The sequence below is a fragment of the Denticeps clupeoides genome, chromosome 4 (genome assembly GCF_900700375.1).
Source record: "Denticeps clupeoides chromosome 4, fDenClu1.1, whole genome shotgun sequence".
NCBI lineage: Eukaryota > Metazoa > Chordata > Actinopteri > Clupeiformes > Denticipitidae > Denticeps > Denticeps clupeoides.
The window spans coordinates 24,481,312-24,502,933 of NC_041710.1; the positions used below are offsets into that span (position 1 = coordinate 24,481,312).

General features: G+C 42.6%; 1 protein-coding gene across 3 annotated transcripts in view; it reads right to left on the reverse strand.

The window, feature by feature from the left end:
• inpp4b (inositol polyphosphate-4-phosphatase type II B) overlaps positions 1-21,622 on the reverse strand; it is a 200,114-nt gene that overhangs the window by 111,846 nt on the left and 66,646 nt on the right. For all 3 annotated transcript variants that reach the window (XM_028976621.1, XM_028976619.1, XM_028976618.1), the window contains 3 exons: positions 20,548-20,765; positions 15,771-15,815; positions 1,903-2,021 (listed from right to left, as the gene is read on the reverse strand). In XM_028976621.1, coding sequence (XP_028832454.1) covers positions 1,903-2,021; positions 15,771-15,815; positions 20,548-20,605 — 222 coding nt within the window. In that variant the 5' untranslated portion in view covers positions 20,606-20,765. The remainder of the gene's footprint in view (positions 1-1,902; positions 2,022-15,770; positions 15,816-20,547; positions 20,766-21,622) is intronic.

Genomic DNA, 21,622 nt, shown 5'->3' on the forward strand with positions numbered 1-21,622 from the left:
AGATTAAGGGGAATAAACTCCAGACGGCTCCGGCCCCTCACATGTACCAATCATACACACTTCGGCTATTTATATGTTTGTGACTCTGACTTTGTGAGAACATCTAGGGAAAGAAAAGTAATGCACAGACGATAATATATTTTATTTATATCCTTATTTATTTATATATTATTACATTTTTGGAGAAGTAAGAAGATCTGAGAAACTTTAACAAGGGCCAAAGTGTGTTATAAAAAGTTTTATTTAAAACTTTAGCTCTTGTGGGATGTTAATGGACCTAACAAAAGTGGTCTAAGGAAGAAGATCCAATGAACCAGCTGAGGTTATGGGTGGTCCATGGCTCATTGATGTACATGTGGAGTGTCCAATCCAACAGAACGTATGGAAAAGGTCAATATTGGTTCTGTTAGTAATGTGCCACAGCACTCCTGGGGAGGGGTGTTCAACTAAGCTACAATTCTTACTTTTCCCAAATAAGAAAAAACCGGACTACAGGACTTAAATGACCAGCTGCTGATGGCTTGCTTCCAGATGCCACAGTGTAGACCTTCTGAGGTCTAGTGGAGTCCAAGACACAAGTAACACTACACACTGTTACACTCTGTCTCCCTCCCACTCACTAACACATTTTAAGCTTCCTGTCATTACCATTCTTTATCTCTCTGACTGATCGGTACAGGGCGGTTCTGGCCTAGTGGCTGGTTGGTCCAGTTGCCTTGCTGAGTGGACAAGCTGTGGGGAGCTCAGCTGTTGAACCACTACCCACTGAGGGGATTACCACGGGCAAATGGTGGCCTCGCTGTCTCCAGTCTGCTGAAGCAGTCTCACTCTTTCAAACACACACACACACACACACACACACAGCCAGACCCACTCATATAAATAAACTTGGTTACTGACTCCAACATGTGCACATGCAGATATTATGAACACAAATGCATATAAGTGTGAAAAGACACACACACACAAATACACACTTCTGCCAGGCCAGTAAAACATCTGCAAACCTTTTTGTTTGATTCAAACTGCAGCCTCACATCAAGCCGACAAGAGTGCCATCTCTCTGCCATTCAGCTCACACCATCATGGCATTAAATCAAGATAAAATAATGTGCTTAATTTCTGCATGTGTACATGCCACCCAGTCAAAAGTCTTAAAAATCTTGTTTAAAATGCAGAATTACTGGGCCAACTGAAACCCCTCAAGATGTTCCAAGATGTAAGTCTTCTTTTTTACATACCTTCTTTTTTAAAATCCGGAAGCAGGAATCCATGTCCGCTGTTCACCACAATCCTGATGTGCAGGAAAAGAAACGTCCCATGCAGGCTCATGTGGAGTTGTCAGACCAAGCTGGCTAACATCCGAATTAGCACACAGCACACGCTTGTAACTCTCCAAAGTCCTGTCACTTTGTCCCACCAGCAGACAGAGTGTGAGAGACTCTCTCTCACTCTGGAGCAGTTACAAGCTGTTGTCCTCTTCAAGCTGAGAGGGACCTTGCAAATCTAATTTAAAGTGGAAAATAGAGCGCTCTTTGTGCGGCTCACGGCAGATGGGTGGCCCGTGTGCTTGGAGCGAGCAGCGGCAGAAAGAGTGCTGAGGACAGTGCTGAGTGCAGGAGGTGTGTGTGTATTGGGGTGTTCCTGAAGACGGGAGAGAAGGGCAGCTGTCGCCCAATACACCACTTGTGTGTGGGTGTTACCAGGGAAAAAGCAGGCGTGTGTTCGTATCTGGATGCGTGTAAGAATGGGAGAGACTGCAGCGGTTTTTAACTCCGCCCTTGGTCTCTCATGAGAGTCGTAAGATTCAAAACACCGTCTGGCCACCCTCTAGTGGATCACGTTGTTAAACAGCGTTAGATGACATGATGATGGCTTTGTGTATGCAGTGGCGGGTCTCACCTGAACTATCTCAGTACAGCTGAAGGCCAGCAGGCTCTGCTCCCGGACATCCAGCACGGCCACCTGCACCACCGCGTTGGGCTTCCCGTCCCTGAGTGCTGACACTAGCCCCCTGCACGCTGACAGACGACAGGAGAGACGGAGAGAGCGAGGAAATCCATCAGCCAGATTCAAAAAGTGGACAGAAAAGAGAAAAAAGCCTCAGCCTCGTTCCATCTGGCAGGACTGTGGGATCTCCGCGACTCCCAGTTCTTCATGAACAGGAAGTCACATGAGCCGACGTCCTGAAAAGCTACCTCAGATCTTGCAGCCAAGGCCTAGCACCCCCCCACCCCTGTAATGTGTCATTTTTATTGTGGCTGCTTTCCGTCAGCGAAAGCTAAGCTGCGTCCCGGCCCGCCTCGCCAAGCTTCCTACCACAGGAAACCTCTGCTGCCCTCAGATGTCCTTACATAGGAAGCTGAAGCTTCCCCTCCAGAGCCCTAGACTCCTCCACTGCAACACAGCAACCAAGCTGCCACCCCTCCTGAGACTCTATTCATCAGAAACAAATAGTAAAACATTCAAAAAGGTAGTGAAGCTTGACCTGTGACCAGTTGTGGAAGTGATACTGTTGTGATCTGCCACATCATCTCCTTTTCTCTAATTGTGGTTCCTATTTTACTTTAGTTTGAAAGCATAGGAAGCTCTTGTTGTCATGCATCCAAGTTTTGGGGGACTGAAGTCACCTTAAAAAAAATAATGAATTCAACAACAGTCGCGTCAATACCAGGAAAAAAAAAAAACGTAATTCGGCTACGCATTCATCCATATGTATTGGAGGGAACCGCTTGAGTAGATTTGGAAATGGGTGCCAGCACCGAGATTTTCATGTAGATTGGAATATTCCGGTATCAAAACAGCAAGCAGTATGGCTGCCATATGTTGTCATTCTTTATGCATTGCTGTTGGGAAAGGGCAGGCCTGCATTAGGGCACAAAATGTGGCATTATGTCTCGCATCTGCATGTAATCCTGGAGCTCTGGGACCTTTTATTGCTCCAGACGAACCGCAGAACGAACATAAGCAACTATCGCTCAGTTTAATAAAGCTACCACAAAAAAAACAAAAAAAAAACTGGCAACCATTTCAGAGAGTCAAACGCAGCCCGCAACACTTTTTTTTCTCTTACAATAATCAAACATTTTAATGACCCCACACACCAAATGATGTCCTCAATCAGGAAGTTCCAAGGACAAAAACTTGCTTTTGACGTGTAATCCACTTCTTTAATGTGTCCTCACATTAGCAGCCAAGCGATGAGGAGTCTCAGGGCTACCGCGGGCAGCGGCTTGCCAGCTCACACTGGGCAACAGGAAAGCAAGAGGCATCTTAGCAATAAAACACCGGCCCCCCAGTCGCGAGCTCAAGGTAACGTGGAGGAGAGAGATTTCACCCATCTTACCTTGTTTGAGCACAGAAACCAGCAGCGTGCACCTGTCATTCCGCCAGCATGGCATGATTTGTGACGCTGTCCTTTTTCCTTTTTTTATTTTATTTATGGGACAGTGTTAACATTTAGGAGTGGAGCTCTGGTTGCATTAGGGAATGGGGTCATGTGATGTAGTGCAGGCAGTTTGTCACCAATGGGGAGGTAGAGGTCAAGCAGCACAAATATAAACCGGCTCCGATCCGGCTGGACCTACAGTATTTCAAATCCTGTTTTGGGAGCCCTAGACTAGCAGTGATTAAATAAATATTTATGGCCGATATATTTTTGAATCTTGGCACATTGAAAAAATTAATCTTATTTATTATGTACATGTTTAATTTGTTTTACTAGTAGGCTTAAATAATGGCAATTCAGCAAAAAAAGAAATTCACATATTCTACATGTTTTTTTTTTTTGTTTGGGCGCATCGCATGCTTTGATTTTTTTTCCAGATTTCCTGCCTTGCCTTGCCTGTTCTCATAAAAGGAAAAAAGACCATTTCCAAACGTTCTCTGTGTGGTCCAACAGGAGAGGCCTGTGCTGTCCTAAACTCACCATTCAGCTCAGGGAACATCTGCACAAAGGAACCCAATGGCTTGTGATACCCCCAAAATAACCGAAAGAGCAGAGGAGAAATGTTCAACTTTCTGCTTCTGCCCTGCTCTGGCTGAAAAGCAACACACTGTCCGCCCTGCCTAACTACGTGCCATTAGGAGCGAGGCGAAGAGAAAATGATTAATGAACAACATGCTGAAGTGCATGCTGGGCGCAGTGTTTTACACAGGCTGACCAGCGGTAACCCTGGATCCGCTTCTTTCAGGCCGCAGCCACTACAGCCCTGTTCATCAGACCGGATGGCTACATGCCGTCCATCAGACAGAGGCCTTCAAAGTGCTGCATAATGACAACAGGGAGGGAGGTGCGTGTTTGCACTTTGTCAATGTTCAAATCATTTGCAGTAGAACCTCACGTGAACTCAATTTCCAATTTAAATCATTCTCTCCTGGTGTGAGTCACGAATAAAAATCTGATTCTGAAACAGACTGGCCACCGCTGCACTAATTATGGGTTTTATAATGAGGCTTCAGCTGTATGAACGTGAAAATATTATTATTTATTTAAAATAAAGATGTGGTGAAATGAGGTGACTATAATTATGACTAATCTATTAGCCTACTGCAGGAAACTGCTTTGGACATTGGACAACCTAAAAACTGTGATGGTTTTTATCACCAAGCAGTCAATTCTCTGAATCATTTTAAATTGGGAATATTTATAAAATTCTATTTAAATTTAAACTTATTCATAACAACCCCACAAGCATCAGTCATCAATAGGCCAGGCAGATACTGTCCTAACCATTCACACTACCAGCTACTCTCCAGGTAGGCTCTGCATCCAAACTAACCAAAAGTCTGAAAAGACAAGCAGTTCCATATTATTCCAAGTGAAAATTATGCAGGTGACAGGAGGTCATCACTCATTTTCGCTGACAGACACATGCCCTCAAAAAGCTGACACCCAAAGGAGCTGCCTACATAAATCTCACATGATATAATAAAAAAATACACACAGATGGTATTCTCACTTGAGATGAGGAGAACAGACATGTCTCAAGCAGTTACTGTCTGCTGTCTATCAGTGTTGTCACACTGTGCTAACCCTGTTACACAAGACAACTGGGGAATATGCTGTTTTATCGAACAGGTTCTTAAACAGGTGATAAATTCAGAACAGCTTACATAACATCTATGCACCCCCATAAAGATAAAATAAAATAAAAAAAACATTGCGTGCAGTCTCTGCCATTCATACACACGTTTGCCTGAACATTTCAGTGAACACAGTTTACCTGAAGCTGGTTGACACAGAGTCATCGGTCTACATGAGGAAAGCACACAAACATTTCATTTAAAATGAATTTTATTTTATCGGATGACTGGATGTTTCTCAGGATTTCCTGACTGTTCCAGTCATTTTGGAGGTCAATGTAAGTAAATCCAACAGTAAATGACACAAAACGGTGAGGTGAATATGTACATATTAGTTATCATGTTATTAAATGTGTTTAAGGAGGTGATGTATGGGGTGATCATTTGTCTGGAAGAGCTTTCAACCTTCATCCAGCTGGAGCCAGCCAACACATATAAGCATAAAACGCAGAGCCAGCAGCAATGAATCTCACTGCTGGGTGACCATTTCACCCAGGACAGTGAAGTGCCAGGATGCATGGACAATGACAAATGACGCCAGAAGTCACCAGAAGCCTGCAGTATGAAAGAAATATTTAAAACCTTCCCACATTGAGCATTATTTAAGAAGAACACACGCACAACCACACAGACTGGAGCAGGAATGAATGATAAACGTTGCCTTAGGAGAAGGATCTGAATTCAATGCACAGAAGTGAACAAAATGGTCAAACTTAATTTCACCCATCAATTAACTGTCAGACAATAAATCACATAAAAAAAACATAAAATAAATGAATTAAAAATCATTCATGTTACACAAGCTGAAAATGGATGATCAGATGTTTGGAGATGTATTGGAGATTCATTGCTTCCCCTTGGCCAGGCACAATAAGATATGGAGGAGTTTTTTATTTGATTGTGGTGGTTGATGCTAATGCTTTATGTTTTAAGTCCTTGCATTGCACCATAATACATGTATTAACACATTATTTATTTTTATTTTTATCACTAAATACATATGTCTATGTGTTATTCAATTGTGTGTTTGCAGTGTGTTTGCAGTGTGTCACGTGTGAACGTTGAGGGGGAAAAGAAGTGCTGATGAGGACATCATGCTCAATGGATTTACGAATAGCAAACACAAAGGAATATGGCACGTGGGCCAAAAAAAGGGAAAACAAAACAGGACCAAAGTCAGACTAGCCCTCAGGCGTGTGCCAAACTCAGGACTAAACACAAAGGTAAGTCTAAAATGCACATTAACACAGTCACACAGTGGAAGTCACAAAATTATTCATTACTGGTCCACTGAAGGAAAGTGGTCAAGCTATGTGTGTCTTGCCTGGAAAAAATCAATAAAAATAGGGGCTAAATAGGAGATCTGATTAAATATCATCTTTTTGTGATGAGACTAAAATGAGACTACATTTTCCCTTCCCCTCATGGGAGGCATTGGGTGGCGCTGCTGCAGACACGGTGGAGGAGCTTTGCGGGACTGGGACGTTTGGACTGATGTGAGTAGATAAGAAGCTGACTGGAGCAGGAGGGGGGAAGTGAGGAGGAGGAGGAGGCCGCATCCTGTGGCCGCGCCGGTGTGGGGCTGCAGGAAATGGTGGGGAATTAAAAGCAGTCTTTACCGTGGCCGTGAGACGCAATGTGGGGGTCCGAATTCAACATAAGACCAACGGGAGCCAACAGAAAAGGGTTAAATACAGAATCTGTGTCAGGGTTTTTTTGCTCAGTGGCAACCTCACACCTTCGAATTTTGGGTCCGTTTCCTTACCCTCTAGTACACCGCTGCCTACTGGTGACCTCGGGCATGCATGTTATTTCGCTAGAATGAAATGATTCATCCCTTCGGACCTGTGTCAGGACAGGGCAAACTGACAATGACAGTGACAGTTGTTAACTAAAACACTACACCAACAGCAGCAAAATGGGCAAATGTGTGGGCTGCTGGTGACTGTCACAGGGTGTAGCACCCGACCCTCAGAATGTGGCCAAACTGCATTGAAGCAGTCAGCCTATTGGATTTCTCACAAGCTGGGTAGGTAATAAATTCCCCATTTGCGCAGCAGCCTGGAGCTGCGTGGCGCATCTGAGCAGCTTCAGATTTCATTCTGCATCTGCCATCGCAGACTGAGCAGCCAAAGTTTCAAAGTTTGCATCATCTAGGAGATGCTTTTTCAGGAGCAATAAAAGATCCTGTTTCCTGCTATTTTCCCTCGATAACTCTGGAGGAAAATAGGACCCAGTGAATTTCAGGTTTGATGCCCAAAGCTTAAAGAGAATTACTGAGCGTTCATTGGGAGTTTGATGTTTTTCCTCACCTGTTTACTGAAACAAAACCCTAAACAAAATACCTGGACTCACCTGTCAAATGGTAAAGAAGGCCTTAAATATTGCTGAATTGCTAAAGATGCTAAATTCCTTGTGAGCATTGCTGCTACACAATTCTGCTGCAATGCATTTTCAAATTTCTGTCCTCAAACCCAATCTCTTGCGGAGAGATGCTTTTGGGACATGCTGGCAGCTGCGTTGCATCATAGCCATGCGTGATGGAATCCCAGGATTTTGAGTAAAAAGATCAAAATTTGATATGTGCTAAAGTCATTGACAAAGGGCATTCACCTTTAACACGTTCAAAGTACAACATACAAGTACTGTTGCTCCCACCTTAATCCAGGATGGAAATACCTGTCATCTGCACTAAAACGATCTGAACCACATTAAGTCTTATCTCTTACACTGAAGCTCATCGGATTAACCAGAATGCACTCTGTCACGGTACCCAGATCTTAACAGAAATCAGAGAAATTACATGAAAGCACCAGCCTGAGATGAGACAAAACCTGCACACACAATCGTGGATTCTGTACCATGTGCCTATTCAACATCTGATTTTAGGATTATGCTCAGATACAAAAGGACACACAGATTCTACCCCCACCCCATCCGGGCACACAAAACACATATGCACAAAGTTTGCCATATATCATTTAAGGTGTTTGGCAGACACTCAGACACAGACACAGAGTTACTTACATGAGTACTTTAAAATGTCCAATAGGTACCGGTTTGTAAATACCATTAGCTAAATAACTCAGGACCCAAAGTTTTTTTTTTTCAGAAGAGAGCATTTCATGTAAGTATTTCCTACAAAGGAAGGTTTTAATCTTGCGTTTGAAGATCTTTAATGACTCAACTGTTCGAACATCTAGTGGAAGTTCGTTCCACCACCTGGTAGCCAAGACAGAGAAGAATCTAGATAAATTCTTCCTTAGTACCTTAAGAGATGGTGTTACCAGTCGAGCAGTGCTGGAGGATCAGAGAGTGGTTTTGCACTGATGATAAATACCACTGCATCAATACATCTTTATAATGACTTTATTTACATATATTTAATCCATTTTATCATTTTTATCTTTACTGAACAGTTACTCAATTACTAATTGAGTTCCAGTTATGAAGAGTGTATGCAGAAATGCGCATTCAAAAACAGGAATATATCTGCACCTTCATGAACTCAAAATGATAATGAATTCTGAAAAAATATTTGGCAAGCAGCAAAAGGGTTGCCATGGGCAACAACTAAACATTGCTGATGCGTATTTTTATTATACTGTTTATATTTATACTTTTATTTTACTACCATGATTTAATTCATTTGATGATACTGTTTTGCATTCTTATTGCTTCACTGTTGTTTGATGTTCTTTCCTTGATGCTCCCTGCTCCTTGATGTTGCCACCACAAGCTTCTATCACACCTCACTCGACCATGAAAACTCAAACCCTCACATGCAGCGTTGAATTTTCTTTGCTAAAAGAATACATTTTGAGGGTTGAAAGAATTTAGGTTGCTTGAGCCAGACACTGCAACCAATCACAAAATGCATCTGCTGGAGATCCACCTGAGCACAGTTCACTTACGGGCACTTTGAGAGTGGGCAGAGGAAAAGGATTTCATACCAAGCAAAGTGCATTTTGATGAAGGCTAAAAATGTCAAATCAATAACCCAAAAATCTAACCTTTTCTAGATTTATAGTAGAAGGGATGTTCTGGTAACACACTACAACATGTCTTCTATTACCTCATACAGAAACTGCAAAGGTAATACAAAATCCAAGTGGAAAGAATGGTGACATTTCCCTTTTTATCAATGCACTGTTTTGACAAATCGATAATAAAAAATGTTAAAAGCAAACCAGCAAGTCTATGCATGAAATAATGACTTAAGGAAGGACAGCTTGCACTTGCTTCAGTTTACGTCAACCATATGTACAGTATACACAAAGTTGCTCCAGGATGTTGTAACTTATAGTTTGGGACATACTCAAGGTCTAATAAATAAATAACATCAAAAGTCATAGCATCTCATGGAAGATAAGCAGCATGTTTTCAGAATTCATGACTTTTGAAGCTCTTACTTTCTACTGCAGAGATTAATTTTATAATCTCCACAAGGAGATTACAATTTACATGAAGCCCGAATGCCTGCAAATAATAACAACAGGATGGTATGGGTTTGCATGGCAACTGTGTTATGGTGGTATGCTGCACTGCTGTGTTTGTTGTACTGTAACCTCTGTATATTCCCAGAAAAAATGCTAACATGTATCACCTGCATCGGGTCCAAACTTCTGGCCTGTAGTGAAAGTTGTGCTGGATAAGAAGTACCAAACTAAATATAATCATATTTAGTCCATATTGTCATAATGAACATTATTATGGATCTAAATGTTGGAATTGCATCTAAAGGCTGAAGCGCAATGATTTGCATGTGAGTTCTGAATAATGAGGGCGTATGAAGTTTTAATTGCCGCCTAGACTGTCAGAATTTGTCAATTTGCCCCAGGAGCCTTCCTGTCATGAGTGATGGATCTCCATGGGGTGGAGGATCTGGATGCTGTCCACGCCTCAGAGGACTTATTCCGTCAACCTCATGTCTCTTTGACAATAAGTGGCCTTTCTGTGGGCAAAAGGATCAGGTGCTAAAGTCCCTGTCTCCAAGCTGATAGAGTGCCGCTGTTGTGCATCAAGCAGCTGTTATTAGTGCCAGCCTTTTGGTACAGCAAAAGAACAGCGTAAATAAATCAACTTGTAGCAAAATATCTACCAACTTGCCTTCCTCATGGGATTGAGCATCTATCCCAGCCAGTCAGTAAGCCGGTTCTGTCAAGGCTAAGCATGTGTGACCAATTCGAGAAGACGGCCTTTTTGTTCCTAAAGCAGAGTGCCATATAGTGATGCCACGCTGAACTGAATGTGATTAACATGGATGGGACGAAAGTTATTACATCTATAAACGCTCTGCCACAGTTACCAGGCAACAAGTAGAACAATGCCGATGCCTCTCCACCTGCTGAACATCTGCCCCTTAAGCAGTTCTTGCGGAGAGCCAAAATTATGCCGGTGAAGCCAGAATATGTCAGTGTAGTTAAAGAGCCTCACATGGTGCAGCACAATCAAATCAAAGACAATTTTAGAATTTACGAATTTTTTAAGACACAAACCCTGTGCATATTTTGCATCTTTTTTTTTTATTTAGGTAGAAGTGAATGATGTTATTTAAATATTTTATGTTTAATTCTAGCTCACCAGACAATCCTGAAATGCTGTCGTTGATCAGAGCCGAAAACAAATTCAGATGATTTTTTAATTGGGGTATTTTCAAAGTGTTCTGGAGCAACAACTGCACAGCCTGTAGGCCTTTCTGATTTGTTTGAATATCAAAAAGATTTTTATTTTCAAATGCTCCATTGTACATCTGTCTATGCGTCAGAGTGTCAGCTCAAAGGACAGATAAATGTGAAAATTATATGAAGATGAATAAATGAAGCAGCATGAATGAATACTGGATGGAGGGCACAGACAGAATTTTTTTCATGTTTTGTTCATGTCCCCTCCACTGGCAAAGATCACACACTTTTACCTTCCAAAAAGCACTCTTCCCAGATTAGTGCAAATGCTCGTCTATCTACAATCAATTACTTGAAGGGCTGCATTTACAGAGTGTCTTGACAGAAATTGTGCCTTGAGGACGGTCTGGTTCCCCCTTCAAACACATCACAACACTCTTGCATCTTCATGATGAGACGTACTCGTAAAATCTTAATTAGTGTTGGAAACTATTGAAGATCTTATTGTTTTGTTTTCCAAGCACTATGCTGCCATCCTGTCATCACGAAAATTCCATGATGTAATTGTGTGTGTGGGGACACGAGTGTAAAAAATTTATCTCAGCTGGAAAAAAACAAGCAAACCAGGATTGTGATATACAGTACAGGCCAAAGGTTTGGACACACCTTCTCACTCAAAGTATTTTCTTTATTTTGATGACTATTTACGTTGGTAGATTCTCACTGAAGGCATCAAAACTATGAATGAACACATGTGGAGTTATGTGGAGAGACCTGGCCTCCACAGTCACCGGACCTGAACCCAGTCGAGATGGTTTGGGGTGAGCTGGACCGCAGAGTGAAGGTAAAGGGGCCAACAAGTGCTAAACACCTCTGGGAACTCCTTCAAGACTGTTGGAAAACCATCTCAGGTGACGACTCAGGGGATCAAACCATCGTCTGTAAGATGGGACATCACCCGGACATGATGTTTTTGTGCTTTTGTTTTTGCAGACTTAAGTCCATGTTCATTTTTACCTTGTCGGAGTGGATCTGGATTTAGAAATGCCTCGGTTTCTACGGTCCCAGGCGTTTTAGGATACGTAGATCCTTTTTATTTAAATTAAAGTATAGAGAGTCTATTCCTCTCTATTGTAAGGATGGACATCACGGGAGCATGCCTTTTGTGTTGCATAACAGCTGTCTGCAGGGGGAGGTGTGACATTCCTGTGTCGACGGTTGTGGGTGAAGATTCGGCACCTCTGTTTTACCTGCCTTTTGTCTGACGGCAACGTGTGAAGTGTCAGCCGTCCTCTTTGTCTTCCCCAAATGGGAGGCACCGGTGACGTGACATCAGAAACAACAGGTTTGATTGGTCAGTGACAACTTCCTGTAGGCCAGTGAAAACTTCCTGTAGGCCAGTGACAACTTCCTGTAGGCCAGGGGTATAAAGGTCTGCTCACATGTGGAAAAAGGGACTCTGAGCTTTCTTGCTCAGGGGGTTTTCCATCGGAAGCCGGAAGGCTTCTGAGTCTTTCTCTCCCCCCTCTTTTTCTCTTCTCCCTCTTTACTCTTTCTTCTCATTTTTATTTTCTCTGTAACCTTGGTACCTTTTTACATTCAATATTCACATGTAACTACAATAATTATTTATCGGTGTTAATAAATTAGAAACAGTTCATTTTTAACCTCTATTGTGCCATGCCTCTTTCTGCCAGGTAACATCAAATTGGAGTGATTGAATACAGTGCTTTGTGTGGAGGGAGAAAGAGTTTTTCTACACACTCTATTCTCTTCTCCCACACCACATGGTCTTTTTTACACTATACAGTAAAATTCAGATAAAAAAGACTTACGGTCGCAGATCCACATCCAAACAAAGGTATCACGTTGGGATCACCATTTGTAAAACCGGGAAGAATAGAGTAAAAATCTCTCTCTCTACACACAAAAGCACTGTATTCAAACCACTTCAACTTGATGTTACCTGGCAGAAAGAGAGATGGCACAATAGAGGTTAAAAGGATGAAATGTTTCTAATTTATTAACCCCAGTAGATTATTATTGCAGTTACATGTAAGTATTGTATGTAAAAAAGGTACCAATGTTACAGAGAAAACCAAAATAAAAGACAGGAGGAAAAGACAGAAAAAGACAGAACAGCCTGAACCAAGCTTCAGAGACATCACCTGATCCAGGAGAAAAATGGGAGGAGAGAAAAGACTCGAAAGCCAGAAGGTCCAGTTCCGATGGAAAAGCAGCTGAGAAAAAAAGTCCCCGCTACCACACATGAACATGCTTTATACATTTGACCCACAGGAAGTTGTGACAGACCAATCAGAATATCTTGTTTCTTTCTTTACATCTTCCAATGTAAGAAAACACATTGAATGAGAAGGTGTTTCCAAACTTTTGGCCTGTACTGTAGAGGGTTTTGGAAACCAACAAATCTGAGACAAATTCTAAGAGATTTTTCCTGTAAAAGTTTTGAGGCAACCTACAAAGACAGAGCATGCAGCATTCCTATCCTGAACAAAACCAAACAGGTTGCTTTATACTGTACAAGCCAATCTTTATTTAAAAAAATATTGTTTACAAGTTTGATTTAAGTGACAAGTAAAGAACAATGTGCTTTAAATTAAAGAGATGGATCATCTCATCATGCTACTCGTATGGATCAAAATTCTCTCTGCTTGGACAACTTTACGCATTTAATGCGAATTCTCCAAAAGCCTCAGCTCACCCAAGTGACTCTGTTGTGTCCACCTGAATGACCACCTACTCTCACTATCTTTCTTGTTTTCTGACTCCCATCTGGTCTTCCCTTGACTTAATCCAGCCCCCAAGGCACCATTATTCTATTTCACTGTTCCCAGGCACAGATAAGGATGCTGGAAATTTGTCTGGGGGCTAGCCTTGTGGGTGCAGTGGAATCTCAATGGCTGGATGGTAGGGTTGTTCTCTTCACAATTAATTATGACCTAATATGATAAATAGGAAAAAAGGAACTAAATGCTTCTGCGATTTTGTCTTTTAGTTAGTCGAAAAACTTTTCCCAAAACATTGAGCTCATCCCAAGACTTTCAAAAAACATATGCCAAACCTTCACCAAAAAAAAAAAATGCTCCGTATTATCGTATTCACCATCCCTTTAAATCTGTCTGGTCTAAACAGTTTTATTCCAGTCAAGGTGTTTCAGAGCAATTGCTTTCAGATTCAACCACACCTACAATGCAAATCAGATTAATTCTTTCCATGTCAATGTACATATGGTGGTGCTTTTTAAACGCCACTGTCTCTGGAGAACAGAATGTTCCCCAGTATCAGGACAGTAGAAGAACATATCCCCCCAAAGAGGTGCTTTGACCATAATCCTAAATATTTTTTTTTGTTCAACTCCTTTGAAACAGACTTGATGCAGTCATACAATTAGCATAATGCAGTAATGAGAACATAATAAAGGTACGTGGAGGCTAAGGCTATTCTATTCACAAGTATTCCCCCACTAGTTTCTGGATATGGCCAGCTATTATGGCATCCAGTCCTGTTAGATTATTTGAATACCTGGATTAAATCATCCCTTTGCTTGAGGCAAAAAAAAAAAAACAGTTCAGCCAACCTCATCTTGTAAATCATGCCTCTAATCACTTTAGCACCCCTGTGTACTAAATGTGTTTTTTAAGCTCTTTATTCAAAGACCACAGACCAGCAAAATCTTGCACAGGACAAGTTTCATTCTAACTGAAACATCCCCTCTAATCTAATCTGATGTTCATTTCTTGTCATCTCTTGACATTTTTGGCAGCAGATGGTGTTTATGATGAGTCTTCCAATGCTCTTTTATTGTTTTTACACCGAGACAATGCTTTCATTTAAATCAGTGCTAAGACTGACACTGAATAATAATGATTACAAAAACGAGTTTCCGTTTTCTGGAGTTACATGGATTTGCTAGGACCGCTTATGAAATAATTTGTAAGTATAACATTTTGTCAGGAGAAAAACTTTCACTTCAGCACAGTAGTGTTCATCACAGATACTGAAGTAGGGTTAATTATGCCCCAAACTACCTTAAGGTTAGTTGTTTAATCTCATGCTTCACTTCACGGTTCAAAATTTCACATCCAGTAAGAGACACACCCTGCTTCCAAGGGAAAGTCAAAACAGGTATCAGTCAGATATCACAGATTATAGTGCAGTCTCAAAATTACCCTTTGCAAGTGTTTGGCTTTGTATTGTACCTATTCAAATAAATTTCAACACTGATGGTGGTGATGTTCCCCTGTCTCGTCTACTATGCATTAAATCCCTGTCCTGTGATGTTGTGACTATGCGTCCTCCTTCCTCGCCATGTCCAGCCCAATGTGACAAGTCTTCATGGTGGGGTGTTTATTGCCTTGTCCATTCTAAGTCACTGAAATTGTCTAATAGACTGCAGTCTGCTCAGTGTTGACATTTATTTGAAAAGGTAGAATACAAAGCCAAACACTTACAAAGGCAATTTTTTTTACACTGGGTGTGTATTGTGTGTCCAGCTGTATCTAACTATATATCTGTATTCTAGACGAGAATTAAGAAAGTATCAAAGCAACATGTATATTTACTATGCAAATGAGGGGGGTAATGTAGTATGGAGTCCAGGGAGTGGCCTCTGATTATTAGTCAGGAGACAGAGTGCAACATGGGTAAAACTCCATCTCTGGCTAGTCTTTGTCTTTGTCATTTCTTGCTAATTTCTTGACTGGCAGTAAGCTCTAGCAAGACTAGAGATTTGGCTGAGCAATGTCTGGGCAATACTCTCCTCAACTCAAACCCATGGACACTTGGTGCGGCAGAAACAAAATAACTGCAGGATGATGACATTCTCATCCAGACAAAAAATCTAAATCGTAGCTTCAGACACATCCAACAGATACAGAACTTCGAAGGAGCTGCAGCTTTGAAGTTACAAGCAGCTCGGTTGTAGTCAGAGCTGTCTGTATGATTTGTGAATCACTGGCTGAAACTACCAGAGATGGTATCATTGTTCATGAGAAAGCAGCCAACCAGCCAGAGATGAAAAAAGGAAAGACAAGCACTTACCAATGCTGAACTCCAAATGGGGCATCTGTGGCATCAACATCACCCCTGATAGATAGATAGATAGATAGATAGATAGATAGATAGATAGATAGATAGATAGATAGATAGATAGATAGATAGATAGATAGATAGATAGATAGATAGATAGATAGATAAATAACTGGTTAGAGGTTGTATTTATTTATTTTATTACATGCATGGAGCTAACCTGAGCATTCAGTCTGTTTCATTTTATAAGGCAGTATTTCAAATACAGGCTGGATATACACACACACACACACACACAGAGTGGGCCATTCATATGGATACACCTTGCTTAATAAAATGGGAATGGTTGGTGACATTGAACACACCTTAAAAGTGGTCAGAAACTTGTAAATAACTCATGAAAGAATAAAGGTATGTTAAAACTAAGCACACCATTGTTTGGATCCAATGGCCGTGTCAGGATCCGGTCCGAAATGGGGGTTACTCCGGTCCGGATCCTGATCCGGACCGGAGTTTAATTGTTGTCCTGCGAAATGTTCCCTAATCGTTTTCACCTGTGTTAATTGTATAAAGCTGCCCTGTTCGTTTCTGTCCGCTGTCAGGTCTTTGAAGTTATGTTCCGTGTTCACCAGTGTCTACGTCTCCCCTGTCCTGTGATTCACCATTAAACCCCTGTTCCGTGATGTCAGGTGAAAGCGTCCTTCATTCCTCGTCACTCTTCGTCCTCCTCTCCGTGCACCCGCCGCGTCATGCCCGCATGGACGTGACAGAAAGACCTGACCCACATTTGGACGCCACCTGACGCAGCCCCGCTGATCGGAGGAGCCGCGACTTGCCGGGAGGACGCCGCCAGCTTCCTTGTCCCTGGCCTTCCATGGCTTCATTTTCAGCAGGGTCCCGACCCCTGCCTCTCAGTCCCGTGTCTGGCGGCGTTGAAGGTGAGGAGCGGCCATTCAGCGGGGCGAGCCGGAGACTGACAGGGAGCGGCGGACGCATGCGGACGGCGGACGAGGTGCCGGTACCACACTGGCCCGAAGCCGTCTGCGCTGGAGAACCGCCGCTCGTCCATCGTGAATACCGGACCATTCATTCATTCAGTCATTAATCATTCATCTCTGCTCATCTTTTCTATCCTGGTTCACTCGAATCGATTCCGTTCGATTCCTCCTGTCCACTCGGACCATTTAAGACTGTGTTTTGGACTATCCTCCCTCCTTCATGGACCGCTTCTTCTGGCCCGCCAGGTGTCGTGCCATAGGAGGGGGGATTCTGTCAGGATCCGGTCCAAAATGGGGGTTACTCCGGTCCGGAACAGGATCCGGACCGGAGTTTCATTGTTGTCCTGCGAAATGTTCCCTAATCGTTTTCACCTGTGTTAATTGTATAAAGCTGCCCTGTTCGTTTCTGTCCGCTGTCAGGTCTTTGAAGTTATGTTCCGTGTTCACCAGTGTCTACGTCTCGGATGTCTCCCCTGTCCTGTGATGTCAGGTGAAAGTGTCCTCCATTCTTCGTCCTCCTCTCCGTTTACCCGCCGCGTCATGCCTGCATGGACGTGACAGGCCGACTTCAAAATGGCCACTATGGTCACCATCCATCTTGAAATGTTTGCCCCCTCACATATACTAATGTGTCACAAACAGGACATTAATATCACCAACCATTCCCATTTTATTTAGGTGTATCCATATAAATGGCCCACTCTATATGTATATATATATACACACGCAAAATAAAAGTACTTTGCCCTGCCCCGGGCATAACCCTGTGCCATTGGGTACAGTGCTGCGGTAGTTTAAATAGCGTCATTTAAACTTTTCCCACCCAGTAGACAAGATATAGTCTTCAGTCATTGGTCTGGCATCAGTTTGAAGCAAAGACAGTTTGTTGCCAGATTACCATCATACGGTGACAGACTACCTATAAACATGACAGTGTTTACCTGTGCATGTTCTCTGTGGGTCTGGCATTTCCTCCGTACATTTTTAATAGAATACAATTCAAACAGTTGTGCTGATGACATACACCCACAGACTCCACATGTCAGGAGACACATGATGGGTTTATTGGAGGATTAAGCCACTTGTGCTGTTTCATATTTTTGGCATTAAATGCTCAGTAGACACATGAGCATATTTGCCTTATTACGTCAGAGCAATGAGTTCTTCAGAGCCCTAAGCCTGTCTCATGTGACTCATGAGTGGGAAAGGGCAGTTCCACGCATGACGAAAGCAGACAGATGTCCGCATCTCTGCCAGCTTTCAATTTTGTTGCCATCGGGGTAGCTTCCTGCCAGCTTGTGGCACCTCAGAGGATTATGGGATGTCTTGGTGGAGCTGAGTCCCCAAACCCTTTATCCACTGAGGGCTTCTGTTTGACAGTAACTTTGAGGATCAGGTGATATTGTGTTCTCAGTTATTTATGGGATGTTAAGGTAAAAAAACTGGGCTTTATTCTGTGGATATGTGCTTTGCCAAAATTCAGCAGACATTTATTATTGGCATTTTAATGTAAAAATAATTAGGCACTGAAACTGTCCTAATGACTACTGAGACCATATGTCCCAGAGGGTGTAGCAACCTGTGCTGGGCTAATATAGTTCCTGGACTTTATTTACAAGTCCATAAAGTACCCAGTACCAACACCAGCAAACTTTTATTAGACCAATATTCCTATGATTATGTGGCAGAAATATGGAAGCATGTAGCAATGTCGCAGGGTGACAAAAAATAGAGAAAAAACCTGAACAACCACAGTGAATGGCAAATTATGCTTTACTGCGAGCAGGCAGTAAATGCAAAGGAAATGAATATGCCTAAGATATTCACTGTCTTCAGACAGGCGCTTAACCTCTTTCCATGTGACTATGTGAACTGCATGCATGATTGCGTAAAGCAGGAGGAATGTTAACATGTAATGACACAGACTTTATTCTGCTTCTCTGCAAATTTTGCACACTTGCAAAAAGGAAAAAATGGGCTATTTCAAGCTAGAGCTGTAAAAAAAAAAAGTAGGATACTACTGTATCATCGTTTCAGATCATGAACATCATCACCATCATCTGCAGCAAATCTGTCCTTCATGAATACATATTGCATTACTGATGCTAAGCCCGTCAACAATATTCATCATCATTCTTCTGTGAACGCTATTTAACTTTGACAATGGAACCCATTTAGCCATAAAAGGCTGCGTCTGATTATTTGCTTGTGGGGGAATCAATATTCTACACAACAGCACCAAGAAACCTGCACTTACCGATTCAATCAAATCACACTCCCATTATGGAAAGTGGCTGAATGTGAGGATATGGGGCCTGCTACTGTCTGAGAACCCAGAGAGATGATATTTTGTGGTCAATACTTAATTGTGTGATGGGATGCAATTAGGCCCGTTGATTAACTTTTAACTGAAATGCTCAGGGCAGGAGCTACATGTTTGGACACTCTACTAGATTGATGCTGAGAGCTGTGCAGCCCAAACAGGAGTAAATGGAACTGTTAATTTGTCAGTTGTTTGAACGGTTGGGTGAAAAGGGGGCAAGGCAATTAATTTGCACCTCGACCCTGACTGGACGTAGCAGCTGCATTTTAATTTAAGACTTTTTTAATATTCATAAAACAACTGAGAATTGCCTGTTTCCATTCAGTGGTGTAATTTGACAGGCATTGAAATATGACCTCGTGCCATCGTAAAAACCTTTTTTTCGTCTCTCTCCAAAACCGTGTGTATTATCCAGTCCTGGTTTCAAGTTGCAAAATTTGAGCGTAAATGGGAATGCAGCCGTGGCCCATATACATGGGTGTGTGCATGGGGGATCTTTTTCTAGGTCACCTTAATGCATGCTGTCGACATGTTAAACATGCTTACTCATGCACCGCAACCCTCCCGTCTGTCAATGTGTCGAGATAAACAAATGCACCTTGAGATTGGAGAGGTGCGGTTGTCAGCATCGCTTCAGCTCCATGCCCACTGCAATGAATGTGTTTTGATTTTGGTGCTGCGTCTAGTACGCGCCGATTCCAATAAAACCCACCGTGCCAAACCTGCATGTGGAGGTGCAGATCATTACAGCCGTCCATAGCCATCCATCACACTACTTTAGATCGCAATGTTAGTGTTGGGGCTAGACAAGAGGAAATGAAAGCCTGCACTCAATAGCAAATAATATTTTGTCAATCATTTCTCAGCTCCTCCGAGCTCACAATGGGTTAGGGAGGGAACAGTGTGTGTGTGGTGTTGCAATAAAGAGACGATAAAGATGAAAAAGTGCTTTGCTTTTAATGACGAGGTCTGTAAAATCAATCCGGCCTGTATGATCGGCTTGGGCTCTGCAGTTGTGGTCCTCATGGAAGAAAGACTGGGCATGGGCCCCGGTGGTACTTCTGACACCACCACGCTCATTTGCATTCACCCCATATGATGGATGTTGTGGCGGTTTGCTTTGTGCTGCAGAGCCTTATTAGCCATGATGCTAGCAAATGCACTGTGGGCTCCTGTCCTTTTAATTGCATCCGAGGAGAGAGGGCAGTGGCAGGAATGGGAGCCGGAAAGATGATGGCGAGAAAAGCGAAAAAACAAAGCAGAAAAAAAACTGGGAAAACAAAACATGAAATATTGAAGAGGATCGCTGTTAAAAGTAAGGGCAAGCGACGAGAGTGAGAGAATGCTGGAGAGAAGAAAGAGGAAGAGAGCATCAGGTATGCAGGGAAAAAGATGCATACTGACAGACATGGTAGAGAGGGAAACTCTGAGACAGAGAGAAAGAAAGGGAGACGTGTTTCTGACTTACCCACTCCTGGTGTGGCTCTCTCAGCCTGGTCTGTCAGCTCGGTCTCTATCGTGGCCATGCTGTTGTCGCTGCTGCTGCTGCGCTGTCCTGAGTGTCACTGTCCCCACCTGCACGACTCCACCTCACCCGCCGTCACACTCCCCAAATCTCACCGTGGCTCGTCCCAGGGGCTCTTCCTGTACCCCCGATCAGCACATGGCGGGAAGCGCCTCAGGAAACTGTTAAAAAGACCGAAGGGGAAAATGTATGACGAGAGGCAGGACGGGCGTTTCGTACACCGTATCATGATACCCATTAATCTTGGCTGTCATTAAGGCAGCTTGAGAAGCAACTTGCTTCTGCGCCCTGATCTGAGCCCCCTACGGACAAACTCCCAATCGCCAGCATGGGCATCTGCACACACTACTGCAGGAAAAAGAACAGAGAGAGCAGGTGGGACAGAGATGAAGAATAAAAAAAGGAGATAACGAAGACGGGATTGGCAGAAATACAAGCTTATAATGCTGAGAACAAAAGGCCAGGAGAAAAAAGTCTGGATTTAAAAAAAAATAACACGACAGCAGGTGGCAAAGTGAGGAGCAGATGAGAAGGAAAGAAGATTGGGCGAGATGATGAAGGGAAAGAGTAGAGAAAAAGAGTCACAGAAAAAGCTGAGCAGAAGTATTTGAAGAGCTGGGAATGATAAAGATCAACAGTAAGAAAGAAAGAAAGATCGATTAGCTGAGAGTGAAGAGCTGTCATGTGGTTTTGACGTAAGATAATGCAGCATGACAGCTGCTCTGCTACCACCCATCAACAGGCTCCACAGAGAGGAAGGATTTAGAAGAAGGATTACCAATCATAAACTTGTTTATTAGCAGCTGAGTAATGTCCTAAACTAACTGTTGGTCTGGCTTTTTTCTTTAGCTCTTTTATCCAAATACCATGACTGGTCTCATGAACTGATCATGTCAGAAACTCCTGCTATTAATGGGTCATGTGTATAATTTTGCGTGTTTGTCCAGCATTGACATTCAAATCACATTTACATTTACATTTATGGCATTTATCAGACGGCCTTATCCAGAGCGACTTA